Source organism: Echinops telfairi, unplaced genomic scaffold, assembly GCF_000313985.2.
Source record: "Echinops telfairi isolate 266 unplaced genomic scaffold, ASM31398v2 ScPeMD7_20;HRSCAF=75, whole genome shotgun sequence".
Taxonomy (NCBI): Eukaryota; Metazoa; Chordata; class Mammalia; order Afrosoricida; family Tenrecidae; genus Echinops; species Echinops telfairi.
Window position 1 is genome coordinate 9,084,439 of NW_022103917.1, and position 26,837 is coordinate 9,111,275.

Genomic DNA, 26,837 nt, shown 5'->3' on the forward strand with positions numbered 1-26,837 from the left:
ATCCAGGATCTTCTAACGCAGTGGTTTCTCAACGTTCCTAATGGTGTGACCGTTTCATACAGTTCCTCATGTTGTGGTGACCCCCCAACCATAACAATATTTTCATTGCTACTTCATCACTGTCATTTTGCTACTGTTATGAACAGGGCATCCCCTGTGAAAGGGTCGTTCAACCCCCAAAGGGGTCGTGACCCACAGGTTGAGAATCGCTGTTCTAATGTGTTCCCTTTCACGTGTTTGAGTGGTCTACCGGTTCAATGGCCTAGTTGTATTCACGTGTCTTTGATTTTCATCAGACTTGTTCCTCCAGACAGGGAGACACCAATAGTTGCACCTTAAATGGCGGGGCACAAGTTCTGAAGACCTTAGTCGCTACTCACTAAAGTAAAATATAGAACATTGTCTTTGCGAACTATGTTAGAGATTTAACATATTTATTATTTTTTTAACATATTTATTCTTTACCAATACTGATATGTACACACTCAAGTTCAAAATCTATTTTTTTACCTGAAACACACTTCAACTGTTCTTTGAAGTTGCAAGGAGGCTATTTCACTGTGACATTGTCATTACTACCTATGGTAATTACATAATCTGGTGTCAGCTGTCAAAAAGGTCATAGCCAATGAGGCCTCTGTGTGGGCCTGGCCTTCTCCTGAGGATTCTGGAGCTCCAGTATTTCCTCCCTGGAGGAGGGAGACACACTCTCTCTGCTCAATCCCTGAGAGACACTCTGCTGACAAGACACATGGTACTATGCTGATAGATCCCATGCCCTGGGAACTAGAGGAGTCACATGGAGACCCCTGCCAGCGCTGAGAAGCTTCTACTGCCACTAGATCCATAAGACTTTGCACCCACTGGCATGTGATCTTCCTGCATTTGGCGTCATTGCATGTGTTTTATGAGCCCGAAAAGGACTTTCTAGATTAGTATCGGACATACAGGCTACTAACCGACTTATGGGCTTGATCTGGACTGGGCTGAGGATGTTTTCTCAATATTCAATTGCTCTTGTATATAAAGCTCTTTCCTATACACATGAGTGTTTATGAATTTGTTTCTCTAGTCTACCCAGAATAACACACTACCCAAAGCAATCTATAGCTACACTGCAATGTGCATCCAGATTTGAACATCATTCTTTAAAGAGATGGTAAAACTAAACCTAATCACCAACTTTATACGGAAAGAAAAGAGACTCTGCATAACCAAAGCACTACTAAAGGAGAACAAAGTAGGAGGACTCGCACTTCCCATTCTCATTCTCAAAACCTACAAAACAGCCTAGTACTGGTACAATGACAGACATATAGGCAGAAAGAACAGAACCGAGAACCCAGAAGGGAATTCATCCACCTATGGACAGCTATCTTTCACAAAGGTCCCAAACTCATTAAACTGGGAAGAGACCGTCACTTTCACAAACGGTGCTAACAAATGTAGATACCAGAATCATGAAACCTGGATCCATGCCTCACTCCATGTATTAAAAATGAACTCAGTATGGGTCAAAAACCTAAATGTAACACGTAGAAATATAAAAAACATCAATTAAGAAAAGGGACAAACTTAGGAGCCCCTATAACATGGCATAAATAAATGAGATGTCTCTTAAAAATAACACATTTTACCAAAAAAAGTAAAAAGGGAAACCACAGGCGGGGGGTGGTGGTGGTGGTGGCGTGAAATGGCAGTGACAAGTCAAACCAAGGGACCGATCCCTAAAATTTATAGAAAACTTCAACACCTTAACAAGAAAAAGAGAAATAATCCAGTTAAAAAACAGGCAGACAGGGGCTCAAGTAGAAAATGTTTTGGAAATGATGATGGCAACATATGTACAAATATGCTTGATACAATTGATGTATGGAATGTTTTAAGAGCCATAAGAGCCCCCAATAAAATGATATAAAAAAATGGGCAGAGGACATGAACAGATAGGTATGTCACCAAAGGTGGCATTCGGGTAACCAACAAACAAAGGAAACTACTCAGGATCTTTAGCCATTAGAGATGCAAGTGCGAACAATGAAATATCACCTCATCCAGGCATTAACAGCAAAGTTAATAAAAAATGTTGATGACGGTCCAGAGACTGGAACCCTTATACATGATTGGTGGCACTGTAAAACCATGCAACTACTATGGAAAGCAATATGACACTTCTTCAAAATTTGGGAACAGAAATACCCTATGACCCTTGACTTGGCATATATTCCAGAGAAATAAGAGCCACATAGGAATATATATGCACCCTCTTGTTCATTGCAGCTAGTCACAATAGCAAAAAGATATAAACAACCCCTTAAATGCCCATCAGTGGAATTATACATAACTGAATTTGGTATATACACATAATGCAATACTACGCAATGTTAAAGAATAATCATCAATCTTTAAAACATGAATGAACTTGAAGGACATTAAGCTGAGTGGAATTAGCCAAGCGCAAAAGGATAAATACTGTATGAGTCCACTATTGTAAAAAGTCAAGAAAGGCTTCCATATTAAACGAAATATTTTTGAGTGGTTATCAGGGGTGGGAAGGGAAGTTACTGGTAGACACATAAACTTGGGTTAAGAAGAAAGCGGTATACAACAAGAGGAAAGTCAGCAAAAATAATGGAAGCAGGAGAAGATGCTGACGGGAGTATAAAAGTTAAAGGCATCAGGGGTCAATATTGTTATACATACAATCCTACACTAATGGTGATCTACGATTACCAGTAGCTGTATAGTTGAGTGGGAGAGAGATTGGAAGTAGACCCACAGACATAAATAGGTTTGACAGAGACGCTCTGCTGAAAATATATCCATGAATATGTGGAGCAGATAGGGGCCAAAGTTATGAGCACTTGAACACTATAACCTTGAGGGAATGAGTCACAAGGCCTGGGGGCTGAGGACATCAGTCACCCCCTGGACTCTCACGGAACATCAAGGTCAACTGGCATAACACAATCCACAAAGATAATGCTATACATTTTGCTTTGGTGAGCAGTGACTGGGACTTTGACACCATCTAAGGTGCAACCATTGGTCTCTGCCTGTTTAGAGGGAAATAATGAAAAAATTCACCTGCATATGAAATCCAGGATAGGTAAGTCAACAGCAGCAGTAACTAGATTAAGGGTTCCTTGGGGGTATGGGAAGGGAGGTTTAGGGGGAATAGGGAGCTCATAATGAGAGTAAAAAAACAAAGAAAATGTTCTAAGACTGACTGTGGTGATGACTGCACAACTCTTCTTCATGTGACTAAATATTAAATTGTAGGATATGTGAATTATATGCCAAGGAACCTGCTAAAAATAAACAAACATTGGAGTACAAAAAGAAAAAGAATAAAAAAATCAATGATGCCAGAAAACATACAACCAGTTTAATGGTCATGAGAGAGGTACTGGATAGTGCCTGGCTACCACATTAGAAGGGCCTGGATAGAGTGGAAGAATTAGGTGGAACAAAACTGAAAATCATAAGAAATCAAGCTTAGTGGTCAAACCCCAAGTCTATGGCCCTTAATCATCCTTCAGGTCTGGACAAGTTTATACCACTGGGGCTCAATTTCCAACTAAACAACAGGCAGGTCTATAAGGTGAACAGTGAAATCAGGGATGTACGAACACCTTAGGACAGTGGTTCCCAACCTTCCTAAGGTCACGACCATTTAATACAGTGCCTCATGTTGTGGCGACCCCCAAACATAAAATTATTTTCATTGCTACTTCATAACTGTAATTTTCCTACTGTTATGAATCGTCATATAAGTATCTGATATACAGGATGTATTTTCACTGTATCAAACTGAACATAATTAAAGCATAGTGATTAATCACAAAAACAAAATGTAATTATATATTGTGAAATGTTTATTTCTAATTACAAATAAATTAAATTTTGTCTTGAAGCATGGTGTAGCATGGCTAACAGTCTTCACGTGGGGAACTCGTATGTGGCCGTATCTGCATGTGGGCAGACCCGCCTGGAGACGGATAGAGAAGGGGTGTCTCGGTTCCTAAGACTATTGGAAATATGTATTTTCCGATGGTCTTAGGTGACCCGTGAAAGGGTTGTTCAACCCCCCAAAAGGGTCGCAACCCACAGGTGGAGAACCGCTGGCTTAGGAATCATCAACCACATGTGATCAAAAGAGCAGCATTGCCCCAAGGACAAAGTTCAGAAGGGTTAGGCAAGGAGAAGAAATGGAAACAGGGAACACAGGGAGAAAGTGGGTACATGACGGTACATTGTAGGGATTGCAATGGATGAGATGAAACAAACTGTGCATGGAATTGTTACATGGAAAACTTACCAACTCTATAAACCGTCATCAATTCACAGTTTAATCTGCCCTGCCCCACCCCCCCAAAAAAAGGTTACTGTATTAATGGAAAAGCTAAGGTGCAGGGCACATCAGCTTCACACAGGACCAGAACATATATTTTCTCTTAACTCAGTAGGGCAAAAGGAGTCCTTGTGTTGTAGTGGGTTAGCCAGCTAACCACAAGGTTGGCAGTCCACACCCACCAGCCGCTGTGTCGGAGAAAGACGCAGCTGGCTGCTCCCATGGTCCCAAGGAGCAGTTCTACTCTGTCCTACAGGCTTGATAAGAGCTGGAATCAATTAGATGGATGGCAATGGGGTTTTTGTTTCTTTGAACTCATTAGGGCAATAAAATGGTAGTAATATGATTAAGTAAGATAATAATTTGCCAGGACAGAGAATTGATGCTCAAAGCAATCGCCTTTAATGTATCCTCTTTCATTGGCAACACTGGTAAATTCACAATAATCTCTGTAGCCTCATTTTTTAAATAACACACAAGTTACAATATTCATTTCTTCCTCACCTCAAATAACATAAAATGTCTATTTTCCATCAATTGTCATTGAAAGTAGTTGTGTTCAGTAGCAATGCGAGTTAGTCTTTGGATTTTTATTTCTTAAGGTAAATTTACAATAGCTATAAGCAACTGCAACAAATTCTGACACCATGAGAGGGTATATTTACATACACTGCATTCATATAAAAACCTCTAGTCTTCTGTGTATTTACACACACACACACACACACACACACACACAATTTAAGGAATTAGTGTACCAGAGTCATCTAAGAAAGATAGTTTCTCACTTTGCAGAAAGACGATCAGGTTACACAAACCAGAGTCCAAACCAAAATCAAACTAACTGCCATGGATTCAATTCTGACTGATAGTGACCCTCTAAGACAGGGTACAACTGCCTGCTGTGGGATTCCAGGGCTGTAACTCTGTACAGGAACAGGAAAGCCTCATCTTTCTCCCGTGGTTTCAAGCTGTGGACCCTGTGGTTAGTAGCCCAATTCATAACCATTACGTCACCACGCCTCCTACAAACCAGAGCCACTGACTTATTATTGCTCTTTTATAATTCTGAAAACCAAAAACCCATTGCCATTGAGAAAATTCCATTAAAAGTCCGGCCGATTGCATGAAACACCTCACCTCGTGGGAGGAGCTGGAAGGAATCCTGCTAAGCGAGGTAAGCCAAAAGCAAAAGGGCAGGTATAACATGAGTCCCCTGAGGTAAGTACAATCAGCATAACGGGAGTGGAGCAGTGGGCACCTGTCTCGCGGTGGATGGGTGAATACATGAGAGTCATAACCACCTATATAATAATTAGCAAATTGAAAATTAAGGATTTTTTTTAATGAGAGAAAATATTAAGGACTTTTCATTCTCTCTTATAAAAAGTTCTCACATGGATATTTGCTTAGTGGGTATAGGTAGGCAAGACTAAGTTCCTCAGACCCATTTTTCCACCTGCTAACTATCTACTAACATATTATGGTATAGTGGCTTATGAGTTAGGTTGCTAACTATAAGGCACTCGGTTCAAACTCACCAGCCATTCTACAGGAGACAGATGAGGCTTTCTGCTCCCGCAAAGATTTATATACCCAGAGGGGCAGTTCTGTTCTGTTTTAGAGCGTCACTATGAATTGGACGACTCAATGACAGTGAGTAATTTTTTTTTTTTAACATTTTATTAGGGGCTCATACAACTGTTATCCCAATCCATACACACATCAATTGTGTAAAGCGCATTTGTACATCGTTTCTCAAAACATTTTCTCTCCATTTAAACCCCCGACATTAGGTCCTCATTTTTCCCCTCCCTCCCCGCTCCCCCCTCCCGCATGAGCCCTTGATAGTTTACAAATGGGTATTTTGTCATATCTTGCCCTGTCCGACTTCTCCCTTCATCCACTTTTCGGTTGTCCATCCCCCAGGGAGGAGGCCATACACAGTTCCATGCAATTGGTTCCCTCTTTCCTACCCACTCTCCCTCCACCCTCCCTGTTTTGCCACTCACACCACTGGTCCTATAGGGCTCATCCATCCTGGATTCCCTGTATTTTCAGTTCCTATCTGTACCAGTGTACCTCCTCTGGTCTAGCCAGTCTTGCAAGATAGAATTCGAGTCATGGTAGTGGGAGCAGGGAGGAAACCTTTAGGAACTAGAGGAAGGTTGTATTTCTCATCATTGTTACATGACAGTGAGTAATTTTTATAATTATTTTTTAACTATTGCTGATTTCAACAATTGTCTAAAGTACAAAGTATATTATTTAACATTTCTAAATATTAAAACAGCTTTTCTGAAATACTAAATAAGAGAAATACTAAATGAACTACAATGAGATATTTCTCAATGATAAATTAACAAAAATGAAAAATGTTTGGCAAATGCTTCATTGGTGAAGTTCTGAGGAGACAGGCATTCCCACATTTACGTCACTGGTTAAAATGCAAAATGATTTAATTCCTTTGACAGGCTAGCGAGCAGTACCTAACAAAACCATCAATATATTGACCCTTTAATCTAGCCATCTATCTTCTTAGAATTCATCTTATCAATATACCTATGCAGCAAGGAGAGTGCTATGTTAATCACGAGACTACCGTTTGGAGATGTGACCCCCTTGAAGAGAATCAGCACCTGGAGGCAAATACTTATATGAATATTCACTCATATTCACTTATATTTGAAGCCACGGTTTCTCTCTGCCTTTGGATGGATATTGACATGTGTATATTCTCGATTCTCTTTAGGCGTTTTGTTTGCTAACCTTTCTTCATCCCCTGCCTACATAAATGCATACTTTTAACTTTATTGCTTTCTTCAAACACACACACACACACACACACACACACGGACACACTCAAAGCCATATGTGATTTGACTATAAGGGCAAGAGATAGAGGAGAAGAAGACAAGACTAAGAACATGACTATATACCTTGTTATATAGTTTAGTGTTTGAAGTCAATTGAATATAATATCTAGTCCCCCAAAGTACATTTAACTTAAAAATAAAATATTCACATTATATATTTTAAAAGAATAGAGAATCACATGCATACTACAATCACAGCTAAACAAAATACTATGCATACAGCAAAGAGTAAAAGGAAAAGTCTAGCAACTGTCTTGAGGCGGTAGGACTACATACCATTTTTTTCCTTCCCTTCATTTTCCGATTCATAAAGTATGAGGGGTAGTCAAGAAGTACAAGAAAATCCCAGAAACCTTTCTTAAACACAAGTAACAAAATTTGAAGCTGTTGTTCCTCAGCATATCCTCCACCTGACTATAACACTTCTGAAGGCAGTGTTTCTGTTTCCCTAACGCTCTCCCCCAGGCCGCCCCACTCCGCCCCCCACCAAAATTCTGCACTCTTCAATTTACACTACACCACAATGGTAGTTTTGGCTTCTCTGAAGGTCTCAAATCATATTCCTTTTAAATGCTCTTTGAGTTTGGAGAAGTCTAGAGGGCTGTAGGGTGGATGGGGTTAAGGTTTCCCAAGGAAATTCTCATAGGATAGCACTTATTACCATCAAAGAATGAACGGGTGCATTATCAAGATTGAAAAAAATGTCTTGGTACAACTTTCCAGGCCTTTTTCTTAGCAATGAAATGTTCAGTTTCCTGGAAAATATTTTTTTAATAAGCCCCTAAGGCCAGAGTTTTCCTTAGAGGCAAGGATGGCAAGACTTTGTCTTACATTACTTTGGTGTCAGTAGAGACCAGTCCCTGGAGAAGGACATCTTATTGGTAAAGTGAAGGGGCAGCAAAAAAAAGAAGATAACCCTTGACAAGATGGGTTGACACAGTAGCTACAACAGACTCAAGCATGGGAACAATTATGAGGTTGGCGCAGGACCGGACAGTGTTTTGTTCTGTTGTGCATAGGGTCACTATGGGTCGGAGCTAACTGGATGGCACCTAGCAACAAGTCCCTGTGATTCTCCAGTGTCCTTTGAGAAAAATCGATCAAGATGACCCCTTTGGAATCCCAAAACACAGCCTCCATCACTTCTGACCTGACACTCTACTTTTAATTTCATTGGCCCAGCAGATCCCCTCAGAAATCCGTTTTACTTAGACCATATTTTGAAGGGACCCTAACAAGCCTGACAAGTGTATTTCTGAAAGAACTGATCACAGAGACGAGAATAACCATGTTTTGTTTGGACATGGATGAACTGGAGCCCTAGCAGCAATTCTTTGTAACTGACCCTCATGTGGATATTTCTTCAAGAGAGAAACAAACTCATTTTTTGCAAATGTTTCCTTACTATATACTTCATTAAGTGGCTTCCAGTTCCTTGTACCCTAACACTATGCAAACTAGATTATAAGGAAACAAAACTTACGAAGATAGCACTATGGCAACAGCATCATTGAGGACACTTTCACCAAAAAGGAGTGCATAGAGTTCCACATCGACTTGAAGCTCGTGGAAGATGGCAAGGACAGTCACTGGCAAGGTAGAAAGAGGCAGACGTTATAAATAGTACATAAATTCCCTCGACAGACAATGGCAATAGTTATTTGGAATTTCATTTCTTCCTCTTAGAAATAAAACCCAGTAAGCATTCCATTACCACATTAAAGATTTCGTAATTTTATATCCGTGTTTTTCTTGTCCCTAATCGTTGCTAGCTCCATTTCTTCTCTCTGAGGGACAGCTGGCAATGAGGCTTACATTCTCCATGCAAATGCTAACAATCCTCGTTGTTGTACATTTGTTTTCCCCGAATAAGAGATGAGGATTGCTTCCAGAAACAGGTAACCATTAATCTTGATGATGAACTATTTTCTGCTGAAAACTTTTATTTTTAACTTGGAACCTTATAACTCATCACTATCCGACTTGCAAATTTCAAGAACAGTTTAGCAGAGAGACAGTGGAAATGAGAACATACGTTTATAGCTAAAACACCAGGGAGCTTCAAGAAGTTTGTAGGAATGCAGACTTAAAAGATAATGGAATTTCCCGATGAACAGTTTGAAGCCCTGTCATCTATGGCCAGAATAACAGCTGCTATATTTACCATCATAAGAAGTCAACTTTCAGGTTAGTACACCATGAGTAGAAAAAATACAACCTCTCTGGAAAATTATTATACAAGGATCCTTTAAAAATCATGTGAGATGGACGTTACATTGTCACTTCAATTGCTGAGTTACATATAGCTCAAAAGATAATGCTCCCCAAATTGGGCAATGTTATCCCCTAGGGGGCACTGGAATGATCTGTTGGGCTGTGAAAGCAGATACCTGGATTATGGGTTATAGCACAAGCATTTTTAATTGCCTTTTTGTATAGGGGTATGGTAAGTTTTTTTTCTGAAAAGGGGGTGGTAGGCCAAATAAATCTGGGAACCTATGAGCTAAAAAAAACCCAACAACACAAAAGATTAATATAACCAGGGATAAAAGCACCTTCTCAAGAGCTAACTAAAAACAGATTTGAAAAGGTATACTTTCTCCCATAGAGCATTTCATCTAGAATATGCTGGTCCTGAAATCTATAAAGAGAAAGGGAAAAGGAAGATGGGAGCAGCACTGAAGAATTTTGAAAACAACTTACGCCTACCCTTGCCATAGAATTGGGACAAATGCCCACACAAGTAAAAAAAAATTTAACTGTATAATTTACAAAAGCAAAGGTTTGTACTTGAGCTATCCAGGCAATAGCACTCATTATTTCATTTCGCACGGGCTTTGCACAGAAAACCAAAACCACTGGCTCCTTGCAAAATCCAACCTGCTTTTATACTGCTAATACGAGCAGCTACAAACTTAGTGGGCAGTCTTTAAGGAAACATTCTGATCTAGTTTTTAAAAGGCCAAATTATATGCACGTCTAAACTGCATAAATGACTGATGTTTTAAAATCATCTCTTCTAGAATATAGGGCCCATTGTGCCTCCTTCCCATATTGCCTTACATTATTAACCAGGGAAGTCAGAGATCACCTGAGGAGCCTACAGTTAATTGCAGAAGTAGACAGTTCAAGATGATGACCATATAAGTTCAAAAGGTAAAAGAGGACAAACCTCTACCAAGATCATAAAGCAAATTAGAAGAAAACTTCCATTTATTTCCAAAACTAAATGTCTACGTTTCTTTGTTGAACCTTACACCTCTATCATCCTAAGTTTATTCTAAAATCCTAAATTTAACATAGCTGTTAAACTCACCAATAATATTTCAGGAAAATCAAACCTCACTCAATATAATTCTATTCATCTTATAACATGAGTTTTCAGAAGATTCGACACATTAAATGCACAAAGGGAACAACTGTGCTAATGGCAAAATAATTTTATAACCTTCAGTCCAATTCTATAAAAGCACTGAATTCATATATATCACAGTCCACCAATGACCCCAAATTAGTGTACACCCATGTTAGTACACAATTGTCTTGCACCACTCATTTCAAAACTGTTTTACTGCTAAATACAGGTAGCTGAAGGTAAACAGAAGGGTTTTAGGGCACTGGTTTTCTAGAAGCTTGAAAAAGAACCATTTAATTTCTCGATTTGAATTAATCTGGCTAATCTGCTATACTCAATCACTAGAGATAGAGACCAATCAAAATTCCAAAATAAAAGACCTTACAGCCCTTGCCAAAATACCATCAAACAATGTAGATCAGTAATAGGCATATGTAATAAACAGGTAAAAGACAAATCTCAGCATATGTATGCTTAAGCCAAAAGAAACTGTGACTCTTCCGTATTCTTTTCTAATTGCAAAGTACAGTTCTGTGGGAGGTACTTAATCACGAATTCTACATGCATATGCTTTTGACTGCAAAACATTGCACCCTAAGTATTTATATTCCCCTCTTGTGGAAAACATACCCGGATCAGTCGCTGAAACAATGGCACCAAACAGCAGGCAATCTGTGAAGTAAAAATCGCCTGCAAGCTGTCCAGTAACTTTCATCAGTGTTACACAGCCATACATTATTGACCTGTTGAAAGAAAATATTTCTACCTTAGGAAAACCACCATCTGCTACAGAAGAAGAAGGGGCTGATGTAGTACCACTAATGAAGTACCTTTGGGTTAATCTCAAATTTAATTCAGGCTGTTTGAATATGGTAAATATCTTGGCCTTCAGGAGCATTTAAAAAACTACCTAGGTGAATACACTCTTCTGCAAAAGTCCTCCAGACAGATCCGGGACTATATTACTGACCCAATCAATGCATATTTCAAAACACTAATTTCAAGGCTACAAAAGTATGCTAAGCTTCAAGTACTTACCCAATAACAAAACAAGAAATGGCTGTTCCAAGGAAAGCGTACGCTAGGATAGACCCAAGGTTTCGAAAGAAATGTCTCTGATTAAAAAAAAAAATTACACTGTGTTAGAATACTTATCAGTTATTTGGAAATGAAAAGCAGCTATGCTAATATTAAATGTATGATTCATTAAAGGAAATAAGTCAGAGGAAGCATTCATGTACAGGCATAAGTCTTCACATCTAAGAAGGATAAGCAGAAAAAAAGAAGGATAAGAAATTAAAACAAATGGAGGAGGGACGGGGCACCTGGTGTGTGTTTCTGAAGGGTCAAACCTAATAAAGCCCATGGAGTTCCAAGTGTATGGAATGCAACAGCACTTACCCTTTTCAGACTGTATCCTGCATAAAATATGATAGGAGGAAGTAATATGTTGAAAAATACTTCTGGATCGAAAGTAACCTGTTGAAATAAACAGAGTTCTTAGAGCAGGATTTCTTTAGAAGCACCCATTACATTACCAAATCAGCAAAAAAAAAAGGGGTGGGTGGGAGGAAAATACTGATCAAATGTAAGGATATCAATGTGTTAACACAAAAATATTTCGTATTTTTTGTGCAATTTTCATAGCTGTTGTCCTACTTCCCAGTCAAAATAACAAGGAGAGTGTTAGGATGCTGAATTAAGTTACATCTGTGGAAGGTTGTTTCAATACAATAGTAAAAATCTCTAAAAGAGAAGCAAGTACGAACATATCTTCTGCCCTTCAAATAAAGCCAGGACTTGAGACTGATAACATCAAATATGAGGCATGTGGCATTCTGGTTGATATGGAAAACAGACTTCTCTTGTATACGTGACAAGATAATATTATGGTAACAGTTCTACAGAAAACAGATTTCTAGTCCTGACAGCCTACTTACTTTAATTAGCTATAATACTGCTGATGTCCCAGTCTGTTCATGAGGCTGTGGTTAAATTTGACGTGAATACAAAGAAAGTACACATAGACCAATGCTATAGCTTTGTTTACTAGACAAACTGAAATTCTCTGCAGGGGAAAAGAACTCTTGCTACAAAGTAAAGTTTAAGTTTACAGGCAATTTTAAAACTTCCAAGATGGCCAGGAACATAACTAATATAGGCAGCAATGGAAGTAAACAGCTGAGGGGGCAGGAGGGGGGGTACAAAGTAGCACTGAGAAGCTTCATGACAGACACCATGAAGTGGGCAGGAGAAAGCACCTCCTGGAAATGTCTGGAAGCCACCCAACCTCTTATGTAAATCTTTATTGTATAGTATGATCCTGAAGTTGTGCCAAATTACAGATCAAAGAAAGCTTAAATTGTGTTCAGTACAAATTACAATCAAGGCAAAAAACAATTCATGTAAATATTAGTAGATGAAATAAATGGCATATTTAAGATATTATCTAATAAACTCAATGTGCTACAATGCTATTAAACAATAAAGATCATCTGCAAAATGAAGCAAACAATTAGGAATTTGGTTTACCTGATACTGTCCACCATTTATTACAAGAATATAAACAACACAGAGTGAAATAAAACAGGTCATAGCACTTAGCCTCCATCAGGAAATGAAATTTACAGACATGTCCATTTCTGTAGCATTACATTACATTCGTTGAGGTTTTACTTCATTTAAGAAGATTTGTTTTTAATATCATTAACAATTCATGATTTATTTTTCTTCTGAATTACTTTGCTGCAAGTTAAACACTTAAAAAATTGCCCAAATATTCCCTTTAACTAAGAACTTACCTTTCTAAGCATTTCATTATCTTGAACGTTATTGAGTTCATGCGAACTAATCTCTCCTTTCAGTGTATACTCATAAAATTTTCCACTAACGTTTACCAATAGGGTAGTTGGACTCGACGGCACTTCACAGCTCAAGGTCACATTATTTACATCGCTTGGAACATGAATGCCATATCGCAGCACAAGGCCCACCAAAAGACCTGGAAATAAAGGAAAATGTTAGATTCTCCTTGCAGACAGAGACTACTTTTGTACCCCATATACTTATCTTTAACTTGTAACAGCAACTTCTCAAGATAGTCCCTTGAGACTCGGAACCAAGTTTTAGACCAAATGTGGTTACATTATGGGCTATTTCTAAATTTACAAATCTGGGAGTCCAAATCTGTAGATGTCCAGTGGGAGAGGAGGGGAAATTGCACAGATGACCCCATTTCCAAATCGATACATAAGTGGTGAAGAGGGTAACAAAAGGAGAAACTATCCTCAAATGATCTGAGAACAGAAATTCCATACAATCCAGCAATCCTTGTGGTAGGTATATACTCTAAAGAAGAGCCATAACACAGACAGACATACGCACTCCCTTGTTAATCTCAACACTGTTCACAATAGCAAGAAGTTGGAAAGAGCCCAAATGCCCATCAGCAGAAAAATGGCTAAAGAAACTTGACACATATACACAATGGAATAATCGCTAAAAAGCAATGCTGAAACCACGAAGAACCTCAGGACGTGGTCGGACCCGGAAAACATTATGATGGGTGAGGTTAATTAGTCATAAAAGAGCAAATATTGTATGAGACCACTACTATCAGGATAGAAGCCAAGCTAGACGTGCATACTGAAAGGGACACTTTGGAGGATCCCCAAGGCAATAGAGTGGGTAAGGGTGGGAAGATGAAGTGAGGGACTAAAAAGCTGGCAGGTACTGACTTTGGTGAAAGTGAGGATAGAGATCCATTAAGAGGGAGAAGAGAAATCTGGGAGGAAGGTTGGGATAAAATTTGGGACAGAGGGTTTGAACTTTTTTTTTTTAATCATTTTATTAGGAACTCGTACAACACTTATCATATATATATATATATATATACATATATACATCCATCCATTGTGTCAAGCACATTTGTTGCCATCATCATTCTCAAATCATTTGCTTTCTACTTGAGCCTTTGGTATCAGCTCATTTTTTCCGCTCCCTACCCACTCCACCCTCCCTCATGAACCCTTGATAATTTATAAATTATTTTGTCATATTTTATACTGTCCAACGTCTCCTTTCACCCACTTTTCTGTTGTCCTTCCCCCAGGGAGGAGGTTATATGTAGATCCTTGTAATCGCTTCCCCCTTTCTACCCCACCTTCCCTCCACCCTCCTGGTATTGCCACTCTCACCACTGTTCCTGAGGGATTCATCTATCCTGGATTCCCTGTGTTTCCAGTTCCTATCTGCACCAGTGGTCTAGCTGGATTTATAAGGTAGAATTGGGATCATGATAGTGGGGTGGGGAGGAAGCATTTAAGAACTAGTGGAAAGTTGTATGTTTCATCGTTGCTACATTGAACCCCGACTGGCTCGTCTCCTCCCTGCGACCCTTCTGTAAGGTACTGTCCAGGTACCTACGGATGGGCTTTGGGTCCCCAATCTGCACTCCCCCTCATTCACAATGATAAGATTTTTTTGTTCCTTGATGCCTGATACCTGATCCCTTCAACAATTTGTGATCACATAGGCTGGTGTTTCTTCTATGTGGGCTTTGTTGCTTCTGAGCTAGATGGCCGCTTGTTTACCTTCAAGCTTTTAAGACCCCAGACACTATATCCTTTGATAGCTGGGCACTATCAGCTTTCTTCACCACATTTGCCCATGCACCCATCTATCCTCAGCGATCATATCAGGAAGGTGAGCACACAGTGATATGATTTTTTTCTCCTTTGATGCCTGAAACCTGATCCGTTGAGTTGGAACTGTTGAATGCAGAGTTGATGGCCTGAAATGTAAATCCACACACACACACACACACACACACAACTCACAATAAAAAATTCATCAAAAACAAAATAAGGCCTCCCCTTCAAGAAGCACAAAGTCCAGTAAGGAAAGAAATCGAATAAAGTTATAATGCAATATATATGTATATAAGGTGTTTTTTTAAAAAAGGTACCTAATCAAGGGTGAGACACGAAGGAACTCTTTCCAGAGGTGTCACCTGAGCAAATCACAAAGTAGAAGCAAAGGTATTCCAGGTAGGAGAAAGGTAGTACATACATATCTAGTCCATAAAGTGTGAGAACATAATCTAATCAGGGGACCACAAGTAGTTAGAAGGCATGGCTCCAAAGGTACAGGTGAAAAGTGAAAAGAGTTGAAATTAGAAATATCTGCAAGGGCTAAATCATAAATGACTTTGAATGTTGAAGAAGGCAGTTGGGATTTAAACCTGAAGGTAACAGGAAGTCGTGGATAAATAATTAGTAAGGGCTTGATATCAGATTTTTATTTTGGAAGCATTACTTGAGACTGTCGTAAGGTGCATTTGAGTCCATTCTAAGTCCTAACACCACCCCTAGAGGAAAGAGTAAACCTCCCTGTACAATTTCCAAGACTACGATCTTTATGGTAGCAGACTGCCACATCTCTCTCAGCTGTGGATTCAAACTGCTGACCCTCTTTTGGTTAGCGGCTAAACCAGAGAGAAGATCACTATTGGCTTTCAAGTAAGAAGAGCTGAGGGTCTAATCTAAGGGATGGGTAATGGGAAGAGGGAGAGAAAGAGAGAGAGAGAGAGCTGAATTCAAGGGTTTCTAGAAAGTATTATGTAGAGTTCTCATATGTAATGGTTCTCAACCTGTGGGTCCCAACCCCTTTGGGGGTCGAACGACCCTTTCACAGTGGTTGCCTGATTCATAACAGTAGCAAAATTACAGTTATGAAGTAGCAACGAAAATAATTTGATGGTTGGAGGGTCACCACAACATGAGCAACAATATTAAAGGATTGCGGCATTAGGAAGGTTGAGAACCACTGATGTAGAGGATTTGGTAATTGGATAGACTTGGAGCAAAAAGGACAAAAAAATAAGGGGAGTCTAAATTGACTTGGCCACTGCAGGGGTGGTGAATTATTTAATGTGGCTCTTCTAGTCTATAATTCCCACCAAACAGCCCTTTATGAATGGGTCTGGTTAAGCAGGTAAGGGAAGACACAGAGATTCACCTGTGAATAACTGTGAACAAAACTGATTGGCATGCCATCCTGCTGGGTATAAAATAAGCCCTCTGAGAAGGAGGGAGAATCTCATTATCAGCAAGAGCCATAAGTGGACCAGGTCCTCTGGACCTCAAGATTCCAGTGCAATGAACCAGGATCCTGGATCCAGAAGTCAGCTATGATATCAGAGGAGCAGTAGCAGCAACAGCAGAACCAGGAACCACAGCATGAAATTGAGTGGTGGGCTCCCCAGTCTTCAGAGCAAGAAAAGCTGAGTGCCTTGGGGCAGGAAACTGGCTTGTGGAATGGGGTATCTCTGGACACTTAACTGTGGGGGCTGGATTTGCTGACCCAGCAAAGTGAGGCTTTAGTGTCTTTGGGCTGAAGCTTACTGGAGTAGGTGCCTCTGGGCACTTAACTTGGGGATCTAGGTTAGCTGCCTCCAAAGCTTAAGGTGAACACCTTTGGACATTTGTTAGTATCCCTGAAGAAAGAGCCTTGGGACATGTCCTGATGAACAACTATATCCTGAGCATTGGAACATGTTAACTTCTTTAATAAACCCTTTAATCTTGATTGTCTGTGTCCTGGTAGCTATTGCAATGGATTATACAATTTAGATTAAAAAGGGAGAGAATAGTGTTGGAAACAGAACACCACAGCAACTAGTTGGACAAGTCGGCCTGAGCACCTAGGGGAACAGCAGTACCAGAATACGGGTAGAAGAATCAGCCAGCAGGGAAAGGCTAAGTTCAGTTGTGGACATGTTGAGTTGGATGTACCTGTGACACATGCACAGATGAGTAAGTAAAATCTGGATCTCAAGAAGAGGGAGTCTCCAATATAGAGAGAAACTTGGCTGTCAAAGCTGGACGAAGTCAGATTTAGCTGAGATTACCTGGGAAACAAATAAAACTATAAGCAAGGGGGAAAAAAAGACTATAGCCTAGGATCATGCCCATGAATAGGTAATCTTAAGGGACTGGGAAGAGGAGGAAAAATGAATGAAGGCATCTAAAATGGGAAAAGCAAAGGGGGTGGGGGGCACTAGTAGTGGTAAAGCATTCAAGATGCCAAGGAAAATGTCAAATGCTATAGCAAAGTGGAATAAGACAGGCATTAAGAAGTATCCATTGGGTGTGCAAACAAGGGGTCATTGATAATATATTAAGAGCAAGTTCAGTGGAGTAGTTGAGAGTAGAAGCCAGACTAGACTGTTAGGTACCATTGAGTCAGTTCCAACTCATAGCAACCCTCTGTACAAGAGAAGGACACACTGCCTGGTCCTGCAAAATTCTCACAATTGCTATGCTTGAGCCCACTGCTGCAGCCACTGTGTCAATATACCTTGTTGAGTGTCTTTGTTTTTTTCACTGACCTACTTTACCAAGCATGATCTTTTTCAGGGACTGGTCTCACCTGATAACATGTCCAAAGTGCATGAAACCAGATCGGTAAGTGATGACACAGAAACCAAACTCATCATCGAGTCGACTTCTGTCTCATAGTGACCCTATGGAACAGAGGAGAGCTACCACTGTGGAGTCTGAGGTTTTAAACCTTTATGGGAGCAAAAAGCCTCATCTTTCTCCCAATGAGCAGCTGGTGGGTTCGAACTGCTGGCCTTACGGTTAGCAGTTCATGCGTAACCCTCTACACTACCAGGGCTCCTCTAAAGCAAAAACAGAGAGGTACAAAAGTAGCAGTTGGCTGGTAAGGGAGGAAGGAATGACATCCTTTTAGGCAACTTACATGCACATTTTGAAAAAGTGATTAGCAATTAACTAGTAAACAGTATAATGACATCAATTTTTTAGAAGTGTTAACAAATATTGCTATTTACACGGAATCCAAGATACTCTCTGAAAGTATCTCACCTCAAAAACAAATGCTCCAAACAAAATAAAAACTTGACTGTGAGGTATCAACTGAGTTTGGGCATAACCCAGAAAAGGCTATGGACCAACAAACAAAGAAAGATGGCTCTTTCTCTACGACTCCATAAGACTGCTGGACAAAAAAACTCAAGAAAAGTTGATTTTTTTGTTTTATATACAAAACAACTACTGAAAATAGGATTCTCAGTAGCAAAAACTCACACATCCTCAAGCCCAATTTTATAGAGAATAACATCCACTGGATCTCTCTCCACTACCTCCATTGCACCCCAAGCCCTGCACTACATTATCAGGAGATGCCCAGCACTGAGACAGCTAAAAAAACATACCTTAGGAGCTAAAATAATGGCAAATTTAGGTTGAAAACAAATACTAAGGTATTTTTCTTAGACTATCAGTCATCAGAAAAAGTGCAATTGAAATCATGTTAATTTGGGTTCTGGAAAAGGTCAAATCCTAATCATGGAGTTGAAACAATTCTTGGTGAAGAGAAAGTGGAAACCAGAGGGTTCGGGTAATAAAGGAGAGCTTAGATAACTTATTTCCATCGAGTCAATGCTGACCCACAGTTAGGACAGGGTGGAACTATCCCTGTGAGTTTCCCAGACTGTAACTCTTTATGGGAGTAGAAAGCCTATCTTTCTCCCACAGCGCAGCTGGTGGTTAGATAAAGACACGGAAATGTAGTAACATTGTGAAATTTCAAATGACCACTAGCTGGAAACAAAGACTTCAACCACAAGGAGATATCATTCACAATATGGGTCTCACCCCTCCTACATAGTCCTGACCCACTTGTGCTGGAAACACTCCCTTCTGATGGTCACTGGTAGCAGAGACTAACTGCAGCCCATCCTTCCAGTCTGTCACATTTCATATCTCTGACCCCCAAAATTGCAGGAGGCCCAAACTGATCACATTTCTACGGATTAAAAAGTTAAAAACACTCTATATTTGCTTAAGGAAGGTCGTAAAGATTCTGTGTTAAAAGCAAATTAAACTTCAAGAATGTCAAAGTTTTTGCTGACCTCTGTAAATTTAAAAGGTGTTTAATTCATCTTTGTCTCCTAGTACTTTCTTGACAGTGGCTCTTCCGACCTTTAGCCTCCTCCTCAAGTCCTCAACCCTACTGCCTCCATTGCTGAGAAGATGGGGGAACATCTGACATAAGCTGCTTAATTCCAAAGGCTCTCCATCTCAATAGATGGGTGGCTCCCCGGCTCAGAAAGATAAGCCTCTTTTCCAAGGAAATCCATTTACTAAGGATCTTGAACCAATCCCCATCCAATGTCTACATATATTATTTGATCACAACCTTGTGAAACAGATATAAACCAACCAGCCATTATTAAGAGACTTATCCAACCTTATTGAGCAGGAAGTGAAATCTAAATTTTCGAATTCTCAGGTTTCCGGATTTTCTAATCATTTCCTCTGACATACCCAACAACCTCTTCTCCAGTAGTACTCTGGAGAACCTGGATGGTTTAGGTCTTCAGTAACTCCTAGCCTTCCAACTTGGGAGTACTAGCATCCTATATATTTGATATTACAGGATTGATACGAAGTGTAAATGCAATAAAATTCATAAGGCATCTAACAATGCCTAACACATTAGTCACCTAGGCCTCACTTGCTGGAATGGTTAGGTTCCAAAAACCACATCACTAGGCAAAGATCGGCATCGTGCATAAACAGAGAACCACATTAGATCACAAAATGGAAGACTATATCATAACTGCATCATCAATAACTGCCAAATCACATCATTACACAACTGTGAAACCACTAAAGGAGCCTTGGTGGTATAGTGGGTTATGCGGCAGGCTGCTAACCCCAAGGTCAGCAGTTCAAAACTAGCAGCTCCAAGGGAGGATGAGGCTTTCTACTCCTGTAAAAATGGACAGTCTCAGAAACTCATAGGGGCAGTTCTTCTCTGTCCTATTGGGTTACTATCCATCACTCTCACCTTACACCTCAGCACTCATTACTGCCAGATTCATGTTGCTAATAGGTAAAATATTCAGATTTGCACAACTGTCATAAAATGCATTATAAAGAGATATTTGCTGAGTTTGCATACTGCTCAACAAATGTTGTCTATTAACATCTATCAACACGTCAGTTTGTCTTACTGTGGTGGCAATGCATGTTGTTTTGAAACTGGAAGCTACGCCACCATTATTTCAAACACCAGCAGGGTTACCTATGGTGGAGAGGTTTCAGCGGAGCTTCCAGGCTAGGAAGAAAGGCCTGGCCATCTATTTCTGAAAATTAGACAATGAAATCAGGCAATGAAAACCTTCTGGATTTCAGCAGCACATGATCAGATTTGCTGACTTTGCACAGTTCATCAGGAGACTTTAACTGCTGTTGGAGGATAACAGGTTAGGTGAAGTAAGCAAGAGACCCTCAGTAAGATGTACAACAGCAGCAGCAAAGATGGACCCAACCACATTGGAAATCTTGAGGATGATGCAGGACTGGGCAGCCTTTGGTTTCGTTGTATATCCAGTCGCCAGGAGTTGGCATTTACATATCTACTCAGTCACTAGATTTCAAGTGCTTTGCAGGCAAGGAACTATGATTCACACTTGTATTTCCCATCATAGGAAATGATTATTAGTGAGTCACATTGGGTACACCTGGGGCTCTGGATGCAATAAGTTTAAGATAACACTAAAAACAGGCCCCCGCCCCCCCAAAAAACCCCCAAACCATTTGTTCTCTATCTATTGTTTTCTATACCATCTGTAAGCACACTACAGTGGTGATCTTTTTTCAGACTTACCTACCTGGGAAACTTTTACTACCAGTGACTCACTTTTATGCTTAAGAAAGCAAGCCAAATGACAGAGCACTTTGGAGCTTTTGAGATGGTATGCTTGTAAGTGGAACAATAAGTCTAAGTCTGTATGTGTTACACCGAGAAACTGACCACATGGGCCATTTACACATTTTTATGGTTGCTTTTTTGAAACAGAAATGAGAGGCTGATAACAACAGCAAATTTCCAGGATTTAGGTTGCTAACCTGGAAAAAAAAAAGCCACCAGTGGGCTGAAACCTAGAAGTCCAGGCATTCCCAGAGTAAATAGCTTATTCACCTGGAAGTAAAGCAGAAAAGAAAGGTCTCAAATAACATAACACAATGGCTGGGATGGTGAAAGATTCCTAAAAGTAAATGACGGTCAGTCATTAGGATTACAACATTTCAATTTCTGTGCTACTGAAAGTACTTTGGCCCAATCCCATCTTTTCTTAAACTAGATCTGGGAGTCAGTCGGAGAGTAAATGCCCTGCCCCCAGTGGTTGAGAATATATGGAGCAGAACATGTGGTAATCCAATGATTTCTGAGTGTACAATTTAGTGACGCTGATTACATTCCTCAAGGTGCAACCCTTCTCACCTTCCTGCTTTAAACTGGTCCTCCCCCATTAACATTCATTAGCTTCCTGCCCAAATTTTCCCGTTGCTGGAGTCAGTCTGATCCCTTCTAGACAGCTCTTTCCAAGAGCACAATGTTCACTGGCCTTCAATCATCCAAACCTTAAAATTCAGCTGCACGGACACATGGTCTATTCTTGACTTTACTATCCCAACATCTAGAACTTTCCACAACATTGTGATATAAAATTCATCATTGGTGCCTCAGCCTCTTACTCTCTTTTCAAATCAACCTACTCTCTCTCCATCCAGGGAATCCTATATTTTCATTACCACTGCCCTCATGCTCATGGGCCCATCAAAAAGCCGCTCTAACGAAGAAATTCAAAATGCATTTTATATGAAAGCACATGGCCTGATAAAAGCTTAGTGTTATCTATCCCAGAGGATTTATAGTTTGACAAGAATCAAAATCGTAAGCCAAAGGAAGGGAAATCCTCCCGTGCAGTTGCAAGTGAGATTTCTTCTGGCCCAGCCGGAGGTCTGTGGTGTAGATGAATGAGCACAGGCCGAAAAGATAGGAGCTCTGATATTACCTGTGGAGCCTTGACAACTATTACCTAGCACTTCTGAAAACCTCAGTTCCTTTTCTAGCAAGACAGAAAATTTCACTGAGTCATGATACTCCATGAAAATTTTAGGTGGCTTATAAGGAAGTGAAAGGAGCCTTGATGACACTATGGGTCAGGTGTTGGACTGCTAACTGCAAAGTCGGCTGTTCAAACCCACCAACCGCTCTGAGGGAGAAAGATGAAGCTGTTTGTTCCCGTAAAGATGTCCAGTCTCAGAAACCCTACATATGGTTATGGGTCAGAATCAACTCGATAGTGGTGAGTTTGGGTATTTGGCTTTTGATAAGTCATAACAACCTTCACTTCACTGGACGGTCCTGAGGATTAAAAAAGGCTGAGTTGGAATCAACTTGATGCAATGGTTTTGGTTTTTGTTTTACATGTACAGCAAGGAGTCCCTGGGAGGTGCAACTCCCTCACTTTTTATTAACTTAGAAACGTCAGGAAATACAACCAAGTACCGTATATACTCGAGTATAAGTCGACCCGAATATCAGCCGAGGCACCTACTTTTACCACAAAGCTGCATTAAAAATGTGCTGAAAAACTCGGCTTATATACAAGTATATATGGTAATCTTCTATCTCTACTTCACTCTGAAAGTTAAAGGAGGTGAAACATAACAGCTACCAAACAGCACATATATTCGAGATCACTCTAAATTCCTATTTGTTTTTAACTCTTTATTTCCATCTTAACTTAGAAGGCCAACCAATGAAAAGAATTATCTCAAGCTTAACTAGAGAAAATAGAGTTATGCCAGCAATAATAACCATAGCACAGGTGTAATTTATTGAGGATTTATGCAGGGGTCAGCTCAGAGTGACACTGCAGGACAGAACAGAACTGCCTCTGTGGATTTCTGAGATTGTTAACCTTTGTAGAAATAGAAAGCCTCATATTTCTCCTGCTGGGCAGCTGGTGGTTTCGAACTGATCTTTTGGTTAGCAGTCCAATTCACTGATGAGTTGAAATCAACTCAATGGCAATGCGTTTGTTTGATGGAGAGGTCAAATACTAACCTGAGCACATTTCTTCCTCACAATAATCTTACTATTACAGTCTCTAATTTATCGACGAGGGTTACTTAGAAGATAAGGAACTTTCCCTAGATTATATACAACTATTGGCCTACAAGGACAGGGACCCCAGTCTGCATTGAGAATGGCAAACTGGCCTGTGGCCTACTTTTTCTATGGCCTGGGAACTAAGAATAATTTTTACATTTTTAAAGGGTGGCTTAAAAAAAAGAAAGAAAGAAAATGCAACAGAGAGACCTAAGAGACCAATGTAACCCAGGAACTCAACAATATCTACTATCTGGCCCATTACAGGAAAACAAATAGCCCATCTCTGGTCTAACGCTTTACACCTTTGACCACTACTAAATCATACTACCTCTCTACATACAAAAGAAGTAACCTGCAGTCAATTCTATTTTAATGCTGCGTTCCTTTAGGAGTAATGAGTAATGTGCTGGGCTACTAACTGCAAGGTAGCTGTTCGAAACCACCAGCTGCTCCTCAGGTCAAAGATGCAGCTTTCTACTCCCATCAAGAGTTATAATCTCTGACACCAAGGGCTCAAGTAGAAGGCAAATGTTTTGAGAATGATGAGAGCAACAAATGTACAAATGTGCTTGACACACAATGGATGGATGTATGGATTGTGATAAGAGTTGTACGAGCCCCAATAAAATGATTTTTTCAAAAAGTTACAATCTCAGAAAGCCACCAAGGCAGTTTTACCCTGCCCTATAGAGTTGCTGAGTTGGAATCAACTCGATGGCAGTGAGTTTGGTTTTGACTATCCCTTTGGCTCCTAATCAAATTTAAGGTGTCATTTAGATCAGAATCGACTCAATGGCAGTGAGAGGTTTTTTTTGGTGTGTGTATATATATACATACAGACATATATATACCAAACTCTCAAACGAAACTCATTGTCGTTGAGTCGATGCTGACTCAAAGCAACCCCCTGTGACTGTGAATAAAAAATTTCAAGAACACAAAGCCAAATATTATAATGAAATATGCAAACACCTAGAATTAGAAAAACTGCAGAGCTGCTGGTGGTTTCAAAGTGCTGACTATGCAGATCACAGCCCAGTGAGTAATCCCTATACCATCAGGGCTGCTCATATATAGACAGACATATCTGAATACCCTATCTACCCAGGAAGAATGATGTTTCCTGAATGCAAGGCTCCTATAGCTCTTTGTGCTTTCTGTATACAATACATAATAGGCTGCTTGTAAATGCTTGCTGTTATATCGAGAACCTATCTAGAAATGTGTAACTTATCAGGATGATGTACTTACCGGGCACTGTGAATTCCATTCAAAATTATGAAATATACAAACCACCAAATCTGACTCGAACCAGGAATCCTAGTGAGCAGCATGTAGTTTGCATCCAATCTTAAAAATGTGAGATCTGCCTGGGTTTCTGTGTTTTCCTGATGCTCTCCCTCCACTCCACACATGCGTGCGTACACAAGCACCCCCCCACACACGTACAACTACCTCTCCTCGCATGTTCCAGAAGCCTGTATCTACTGGAAAGGGGGTGGGGGACGTGGAGAGATGTCTTTTTGTGCCAAAGCTGCTTCAATCGACTTGCAAGTCTGAGACATCAACCTCTACAAGCTCATCCATTTAAATCTGTTCTAAATGAAGATAAACAACCTTCACTCAGGAGCGGTACTGAAAGGGCTTTTCCGCCCTCGCCCTGTCTCTCCTACTATACCCTCACGGTCATCTTCCATTAAGACAGTCCACTTGACGCATCTGTTTCCTCACCAGAGCCTAGCTCCAAAGGGCTCAGAGCCCCTGAGCTGCTTGACCATTCTCTCCCATGACCACAAAATCCACATTAATAAAGAACCTCAAAAAAGAAAGTCAACAGAGCTGTGAAGCTAGTGACTTGACTGACCCCCCCCCCCAATAACCTCATGACAACAAAAAGCCTGCATCTGCGTGTTGGTTTAAATTACTCCTTGGCTGCACTGTCCCAAATCTTCCAGCACAAGCCCCTATGGGGAGAACAAACTCTTCCTGGTTCTCACTTCTGCTCGCACCATCAGAAGGGTCGACCAGGCATAACCAGAATCTGATGTTCCAGACACACGGCCCAAGGGCCCTGTGCCTGGGGAAATGCCCCTCCACTTTAAATTTCACCATTGGCTTTTTACTTGGCCGCCGCAGGAGTCGCCCTTCGAAGGGCAGGGTGTAGCAAGAGCTGGGTAATGGGTAAAGGTCGCTTGTGGGCCCCCCAAAACGCCAGGGTCTGTACAGTAGAGCGACTACAGCAGTTTCCAGGGGCCTTTCACTAAATGACAAAGGGAGAAATGGATGGAAATGATGTCTTCCCCTCCCCCAGCCCCCAGTTCCCCCGGAGTCGAGCCTGGGCACCCACACCCCTCCCACCCTCAGTCGGGGAAGTGGGGGGCAGCGCCACAGCAGGGGCGGGGGAGAGAAGGGGGTGGGGTCTGAAGAGCAACGGGGTGGAGAGACTGGGAAAAAGGGGTGCCAAATGGAGGATTCAGGATGAGGTGGGAAAATGGGGCGAGACAGAGAGGTAGGGGTGGAGGGCGAGGCTGAAAATGGCAGGCGTCGGGGATCGAGTAGGCCAAGGACGGCGGGCCAGGCGCGGGGGGCCGAGGCACTTGCCATAGATCATCGCTAGGCCGGTTTCGTGAAGGAAGCGGGCCCGGCGGTGCTTGAAGAGCCAGATGGTGAGGATGGTGAGCGTGAGCAGCAGGATGAAGATGAGCAGGTTGGCGCTGTCCTGCCGGTGGCTCTCCTCAGCCTGCTTCTCGGACACGATCTCCTCGTCCATGGCTCTCGCTGCTCGGCCAGCGCCGTCCGAAGCCCGGGCCCAGCCAACGACACCCACTACCAGGAGCAAGCAGAGGGGTCGCGTGAACGCGCGAGTCCGGGGGCCGCCCAGCCCACGGCCGAGGGGCGCCCGTCGCCAGCCGCGCCGCGCCATACCTCACCTCCCACCCCTGGCCTGCCCGTCCGCTCCTCAGCTCCTCACCCGCGGCTGCCCGCGACCAGACCACTCCCAGAGGGCTCACGGGAAAGGGGCGGGGCTCGGGCTAGCCAGCGGAGCGCGCATCGCCTCCGCGCCTCCGCTCTTAAAGGGGACGCGCCACCCTACCCCGCGCCGCGGAGAGGCCCACGGCTCCTCGCCTCCTCCATCCCCACCCCCAAGGTGCGCACCCTAGCGCTGTCGTGGCAGGAAAGGCTGTCGAATCTAGCCCACTGGCTCCTGGAAAAGAGACATCCGTTCATTGTGACGAGCCAGGACAGACAGATGGAG

General features: G+C 41.3%; 1 protein-coding gene across 3 annotated transcripts in view; it reads right to left on the reverse strand.

Moving 5' to 3' along the window:
* Positions 1-26,569, reverse strand: part of SLC9A6 (solute carrier family 9 member A6) — a 53,958-nt gene extending 27,389 nt beyond the window's left edge. For 2 of the 3 annotated variants that reach the window (XM_004713374.2, XM_045288353.1), the window contains exons 1-6: positions 26,183-26,504; positions 13,384-13,583; positions 11,984-12,061; positions 11,621-11,697; positions 11,213-11,325; positions 8,711-8,816 (exon numbers count right to left, since the gene is read on the reverse strand). In XM_004713374.2, coding sequence (XP_004713431.1) covers positions 8,711-8,816; positions 11,213-11,325; positions 11,621-11,697; positions 11,984-12,061; positions 13,384-13,583; positions 26,183-26,504 — 896 coding nt within the window. Of the gene's footprint in view, positions 1-8,710; positions 8,817-11,212; positions 11,326-11,620; positions 11,698-11,983; positions 12,062-13,383; positions 13,584-26,182; positions 26,505-26,552 lie in introns of those variants that run through there. The other variant, XM_045288354.1, reaches the window with a different exon arrangement.
* Between the last annotated feature and the right edge of the window lie 268 nt (positions 26,570-26,837).